The sequence below is a fragment of the Myotis davidii genome, unplaced genomic scaffold (genome assembly GCF_000327345.1).
Source record: "Myotis davidii unplaced genomic scaffold, ASM32734v1 scaffold391, whole genome shotgun sequence".
NCBI classification, from domain to species: Eukaryota; Metazoa; Chordata; class Mammalia; order Chiroptera; family Vespertilionidae; genus Myotis; species Myotis davidii.
The window spans coordinates 3748378-3755782 of record NW_006284336.1 but is presented as its reverse complement, the minus strand read 5'-3'; the positions used below and the strand labels follow the sequence as shown (position 1 = coordinate 3755782).

The following is a 7405-nucleotide window of genomic DNA, read 5'->3' as shown; positions in this document are numbered from 1 at the left end:
CCACAAAATACCACTTGCGGCGCACACGATTGAAACTTCGTGGCCACACTCAGGGGGCCAAAGAGTCGCATGTGGCTCGCAAGCCGCAGTTTGCCAACCCCTGGACTAGACAGAATGAATATATTTAGAGAAAGTGAACAGTACACTCAGAATATTTAGAAACATGTAGGAGACACAGCCTTTACAAAAAGGAAAAGTAACGTAAGATGAAGAAGGAATAAGGACAGTCAGAAACAAACTCTCAAGGAATAAAGATACAATGCATTCTCACTAACTTCTTCCTGTTAAAAAAAAAAAAAGAGCCCTAATTCACACCTAAGATTTTTCTTAGGAGTCCTCATGCTATACTTTCAATCACATAATAGCAGGCAGGGGTTAGAAGAGGGCAGAGAAAAGAAGTCTAATCACATATCACTTTCCTCCCCAGGTTTCATTAAACCCCAGAAACGTAAGTGGGAATAAAGGAAAATCAGAAAGGAAGAATAGGGGTGGTGCAGGGATATTGGTCCTGCTCAGGCAACAGGACCAATCATGAATACAATGCAGGTGCCTGTCATTTGTGAGTCTAGAACTCTTGATTTCTAAATATCCCCCTGCCCAAGGAAGTTCCCATTTCCATGCTATGGAGACAGAATGAGTTCCTCAAGAGAATGGGAAAAAAGCAAAATTGGAATTAAGATTTAAAAACAAAAAGTCAGCAGTGAAGGGAGCATCCCACGGTCTTCACATCTCATGCTAGAAGGTGGAGCTCAGGATGTACAATAAAAAACGGGGACTGGGGAAGATCTTGCTCAGTCTGCCTTTCTGTAAAGAGCAGAGCCCCGGAAGAACACAATGGGCGCCATTAACAGGAGCAGAGACCAGGCAAGCACATGGCGACAGAAGATGAAGATGAAGGTTACGTGGTCACAGAATGGATGAAAGGAGACCCTCACCCTGAGCTTGAGAAGCCTCTACTTAGTCTTCCTTCCTTTGTGTCTCATCATACCTGCCCACTGAAGATGTAATCCAGGATCTCTCTCATAACCATTACCGATATCCCTTCAAGTTCAATCTTATAGGTTGATCCATCATCTTTTGGAGGATTATAGTTTAACTTTGTCCTAAGAAAGGAAAAAAAATGTAAAATTTCTATGAAAGAACAAATAGGCATAAATAATTATGCACTAAATACTCTATAAAGTTATGATAATTACCAGTATATGAACCCCACCTAGAAAATTCAGTTTGTTAACTTTAGATTAATATATATATATATTTTATAACTTTCAACTCCTAAACATTTGTTCCAGGACTCAAAATGCTACTTCTTAAAAACACACACAAAAAACAAACAAACAAACAAGACAACCAGATAAGATCCCTTGAACAAGGATCTCTACTACTTCACCTTGGGAACCTCAGGTCTTTCAGCTATTTTTTCATGTATTTAATTATCCAGTTATTTTTTAATAAAGTAACTAGGACCCCACAAACCTACCAACCAAACCAAAAGCTATGATGCTGACAACAACCTGCTTCTAACCAATGTTCCTCTTTACCACTCCATTCTTCTACTTCCGCCATCTGAAGTAACTATTACCCTAAATCCTATGTTCAATTTTCTCGTGTTCTTTTTGTATCCATGAAATATATGTGACACAATATTACTGTATTCATTAAATATATAATATATACATACTTATTATTGTATCCATGAAATATAATATAAACATCCATGAAATATATAATATGTAAATAAATGTATCTATATATAATTTTAAGTTGTTAATTTTATGAAAGAGTTTCATGTTGTCTATAATCTTTTGGGGCTTTTTTTTTTCACTTAATATTACATTGCTAAGAGTCATTTACATTGCTGCATATCACACTGGTTCTCTGTTCTTTCTACTGTATAATACTCCACATTCCTGTTGATGGGCATCTGGGCCATTTCCAGGTTTTCAGTATTGTGAACAGTATTGCTAGGACTATTTTCGTACATGTCTTCTTTTGTATTAGGCAAAACAAATTTCCCTTGGTGGTACCTCTGGGAGTAGAATTATGCTAATTATTCTCCAAAGTATAAGATGATAGTAAATGATTCTCCAAAGTAGTTAGAGCAGTTTATAGCCTCATCACGTATGTGCAAGAGAACCTGTGGACCCACAAATTCTACGACACTTGAATCTGTCATACTTCCTAAATTCTGCCAATCTGGTGAGTGAAATATAATCTCTCATTGCATTGTGATCTGCATTTCCCTCACAATCCAGGTGCTGAACATCTCTTCTTATGTTTGTGGTCACATGTATTTCCTCTTCTGTGGAACACATGTTCAGTTCCAATTTCTTCTTCAGTTTTTTACTGAGTACATTGTCTTCCTCATATTGAGGTGGAGAAGTCCTTTATTATATTCTTGATATTAATCTTTTGGCAGACTTGACACTTAATGTGATGAACGATAATTTTTCATGGTCAATGCTTTTTTGTGTCTTAAGAACTGGTACCTTAGCCAAAGTCTAAAAGAAACTCCTAATTTAGCAGAGGAAAGCTGAGACACTGTCTAAATTGCACTTAAGATCCCCCAAAGGATCGGAATTGGTAGTATGAAGAAGCTGTGAATACTAGTAGAAGAGTAAAAGATGAGCTAAAAATAGAAGAATGGATTGACAAAGTCTTAAGAAATAGTTGAATTCCCAGATCCTTCTTCCACATATACACACAACTCTCCTGCACAGTTCAGTAAGGCTTTCCCAGTTCCAATGGAAGGTAAGTGGTTTATATACTGAAATATAAAACTGAGGGTGGGTCTCTGGGCAGGGTGATATTAGGCTCATTTGAGGTAGGTGTAACTGAGTTGAGTGTTTACATACTGAATGCTGAGACTATCAGTCTTTTCTCTCATCTCTGCTCCTAAAATGCTGAAAGCCAGACCTATGGCCTCCATGCAAGAAACTGGAAGACTCTTTTGGAGGATCTGATCAGCTCAAAAGGAAAGACTTAAAGATATGGACATAGATCTGCAACTAGAAAACAACCTAGCTTGATCATGCAACAGCGAAACCCACAGTCAATAAGCCTAATTTACAGGCTCTGGGCTTCCAATACATTATGGAGCAGCACTTCTGAAACTTCTTCATGTCACACCACTCGTAGAAAATGTAACCTTACTCTGGGGCAGACAGATGAGGCTGTGCACAGGCCAGGGACGGAGAGAGGCCCTGCCTCGCCAGATGCTGCCCAAACACTCCAGGACTGACATCATCATTATCTTCACACACTTGTAACAGTTTTTTTGTTGTTGTTGTTAATCCTCATTTGAGGATATTTTTTACATTGATTTTTAGAGAGTGGAAGGGAGGAGGAAACACAGAGAGAAAGAAATATCGATGTGAGAGAGACACATCAATTGGTTGCCCCCTGCACATACCCCAACCAGGGTCAGGGATAGAGCCTGCAACCAAGGTACATGCCCTTGACCAGGAATAGAACCCGGGATCCTTCAGTCCTTGGGCCAATGCTCTGTCCACTGAGCCAAAACACTAGGGTTCTAACCTAGATTTTTTTTTATAACCAGCCAGCCTACCAATCAAATGTCAGCAGAGAACAGGCAATTTCAGCTTCACAAAGTCTCAAAACAATTTATCCCCCATGAAACCTTTCTCAGAATGATGCTGGAAAATATGTCCCAACAAACAAGGCAGTGCATCAAGGCAGTGCATTTAGTATCCCCTGGATATTAAACGGGGAATAATGAAGGAGGGTGTTAGGATAACAGCTATGTACCAGTACAAGGAAGCCAGTCGATTTTGGTGTCAGTAGAAGACCTTGGAAGGCCTCAAAGATGAAACTGATGGAATATATAATGACCTGAGGTATAAAGAGGATATTCAGATAACTTTGTTTCCTCCCCATATTTCATATCTGCTATTCCTGCCTCTATAGTTTCTACTGAACTGTTTTACTCAAAAGGCATTTCATTGTTCACTTGTACCCTAGCTTTATCTATATGCCTAACACTTTCATTAAAAGTGAAGAAAAATTTCAGTCAATTCTTAATCAAGAGAGAAAAATAGTATAAATGGTATGAATAATACCTAAAACATTAATATTTGGCTCTGAAATGCATCATGTACTATTTTGGCAGCAGATGTGTCTTCTAATAATGTTTCACTTAGAATGTCATGATTATATTTTTCAGTCACTGTGCTGGTTATCAACGTATCAATTCTCGGATCCAAATTCACCATTTATTTATTTTAAATATTTTTTTATTGATTTCAGAAAAGAAGGGAGAGGGTAAGAAAGAAACATCAATGATGACAAAGAATCAATGATTGGTTGCCTCTTACACGCCCCCCACTGGAGATCAAGCCCGCAACCCAGGCATGTGCCCTTGACTAGAATTGAACCTAGGACTCTCAAGTCCTCAGGCTGACACTCTATTCACTGAGCCAAACCAGTTAGGGCTTTATTTATTTATTTATTTATTTATTTATTTATTTATTTATTTAATCCTTACCTGAGGCTATTTTTCCATTGATTTTTAGAGGGAGTGGAAGAGACAGGGAGATACAGAGAGAAATATCAACGTGAGAGAAACACACCAATTGGTTGCCTTCTGCATGTGCCCCAACCAGGACCCAGGCTGGGGTGGAGCCTGCAACAGAGGTAGGTGCCCTTGACCAGAATCAAATCCAGGACCCTTCGGTCCGCACCGATGCTCTATCCACTGAGCCAAACCAGCTAGGGCACAAGTTCACCCTTTTTGCAGGCTCTGTGAAAATGGATCTGAGCCTTTAAAAATGATTCTTTTGTCAACTGGCAAGATGTTATGGTTTTCAGTAGAGGGAGCTGGAAGACACTGGAGGAGAAAGAGTTCGGCTTCTGGGCTCTGGTACAGCAGCTAGGTAGGCTGCTACAACATAGCCTGCATTTCAGTGTCAGGCTCCTGCTACAACAGTGGTTCTCAACCTTTCTAATGCCACGACCCTTTAATACAGTTCCTCATATTGTGGTGACCCCCAATTTCATTGTTACAAATTGAACATAATTAAAGCATAGTGATTAATCACAAAAACAATATGTAATTATATATGTGTTTTCCGATGGTCTTAGGCGACCCCTGTAAAAGGGTCATTCGACCCCCAAAGGGGTTGCGACCCACAGGTTGAGAACCACTGTGCTACAACACAGCCTGCATTTCAGCATCAGGCTCCTGCTACAACACAGCCTGCATTTCAGCGTCAAGTTCCTGCAGTACACAGCTACTTCAGTGTCCAGTAGTTTTCCCCAGAATCTCCTTCAGGCAGTTCAGTGGTGGAGTGTTTCTGGTGAGATACCTCTCCATGAACACATCAGAAGGCAGATTTCAGAGGGCTGGTTTAAATCAAGTCTCACCAGTGTGGCTTCTCTGCCATGCAGTGAGCCATGGCTGTGCCTATCCAAAAAATTCTACATCTCAGCTGGGGATGGTGGCTACCTCTTTTATCAGGGATTCCTGTATTTTTTAGTTTTCTTTATTTGTTAATAGAGGCCTGGTGCACAAAAATTTGTGCACTCGGAGGGGCAGCTCCTGCATTGAGTGTCTGCCTCCTGGTGGTCAGTGTGTGTCATAGTGACCAGTCATTCCCAGTGGTTCTGCTGTTAGGGTCAATTTGCATATTACCCTTTTATTATATAGGATTAGCCAATCTCTCATTACTCCAATCCCCTGTTGTAGTTCATAATTCTTTTTTTTTAAATCCTCACCCAAGGATATTTTTCCATTGATTTTTAGAGAGAGGGGAAAGAGAGAGAAATATCGAGGTGAGAGAAACACATCGATTGGTTGCCTCCTGCATGCACCCTGACCAGGGCCCAAGCTGGGGAGCAGCCTGCAACTGAGGTATGTGCCTTTGACTGGAATTAAGCCCGGGACCCTTTGGTCTGTTGGCTGACGCTCTATCCAAACTGGCTAGGGCAGTCCTTTCCAATATTAGATGGTAAGAGTCACTCAAATCCATCATGAAAGCCCAGCTGGTGGTGCTCAGTGGTTGAGCATTGACTTAAGAACTAGGAGGTTGAGATTCGATTACCAGTCAGGGCACATGCCTGGATTGCAGGCTCAATCCTTGGTAGGGGGCATGCAAGAGGCAAACGATCAATGATTCTCTCTCATCATTGAAGTTTCTATCTCTTTTTCCCTTTCCCTTCCTCTCTGAAATAAATAAAAAAAATTAAAAAAAAATTTGTGAGTCTTGGTTCATACCTATTGTTATTCATAGTTACTTCCTTCTTTCATTTCTTAGTCACGATGCCTTTCTTATTTGGAACCTCATAAACTTGTTTTATCCTCCCTTTTTGTCTTCACTTTCCCCCCATCCCTTTAGTTTTTGTTCCATTCTGTTTTACATTTCTTTCCTTCAGTGAATACCCTAATTTTTATATGCTATTTTTCCCCCAATATCTACCAGGTGGCTATCCTTAGCACTCCTCTAGCCCAATACATTCTCTCCATAGCTTTTACCTTGCACATCGTCTCTAGCTCCTCTGCCAAATATAACCAAGAATTCAATGAACTGAACTGAATGAGTTAATTAATTTTTTTTAAAGCTAAAGGATTAATAACTGATAGGTTTGTTTTTAAAGTTAGCCCATATATATATATATATATATATCAGGAGGTATATATGGGCTAACTCTTCTTTTCTATGTTCTTCCATCTCTTCCCCAGCAGGCTATAGAGTCATATGTAAATAGCACAATATCTTCGTTTTCATTATATGATTGTCAATTTACAAACTCCCTCTTAGAAAATGCAGCAGTCATAAATATCACTTTCAGAATTTCATAACCCTCTTTGAAAAAATGAGAAATAATTAGGAGTATGGTAAAATTGGGCCTCAGATATTCAGATATAAATATCCATGCCTATCACATTCTTCCTCAGTCTTCTGTTTCTAGGGCAAGACATTCCCCTCTCTGCCCATTTTCCCATTTGTAAAAAGAAGAGGTAAAATGAGGTGATTTGTGAGCTCTTCCTCCCTGAACATTGCTGGACTAACCTGCTGGAACAGGCTGTGTGCACTTACTACAGAGATGGCTCCGGAGACACATCCTGCTGAGTCCTAGAGGACAGGGTCCACCCAACTCAATCAGTTACCTAGGATTTATGCCTTCTATCGGGCATGCGGTAGAAGTTTATTATTTTCTATTAAAGTTGAACAGAGGTGAAACAGAATCAATTTTCTTTCTTTGACAACACTAAAAAGTGATTTTGTGAGAAAAAAAATTGTCAGCTACTAGCTGGTAATAAAGCTGGTATTATTTGAAGTTTTACATCCATGAATGAGGTCTACAACTTTTAAATAAGTATAATAGAGCCAAAGTTCTGTTGGTTATATATATAGTCCTGTTATTACTGGCTTCTAATTCCTGAAAA

At 39.6% G+C, this 7405-nt stretch overlaps 1 protein-coding gene across 1 annotated transcript in view; it reads right to left on the bottom strand.

The window, feature by feature from the left end:
- GAN (gigaxonin) overlaps positions 1–1984 on the bottom strand; it is a 28477-nt gene extending 26493 nt beyond the window's left edge. The window contains exons 1-2 of the mRNA XM_006754475.2: positions 1872–1984; positions 989–1103 (exon numbers count right to left, since the gene is read on the bottom strand). Of these exons, the coding sequence (XP_006754538.1) occupies positions 989–1103; positions 1872–1984 (228 nt within the window). The remainder of the gene's footprint in view (positions 1–988; positions 1104–1871) is intronic.
- Between the last annotated feature and the right edge of the window lie 5421 nt (positions 1985–7405).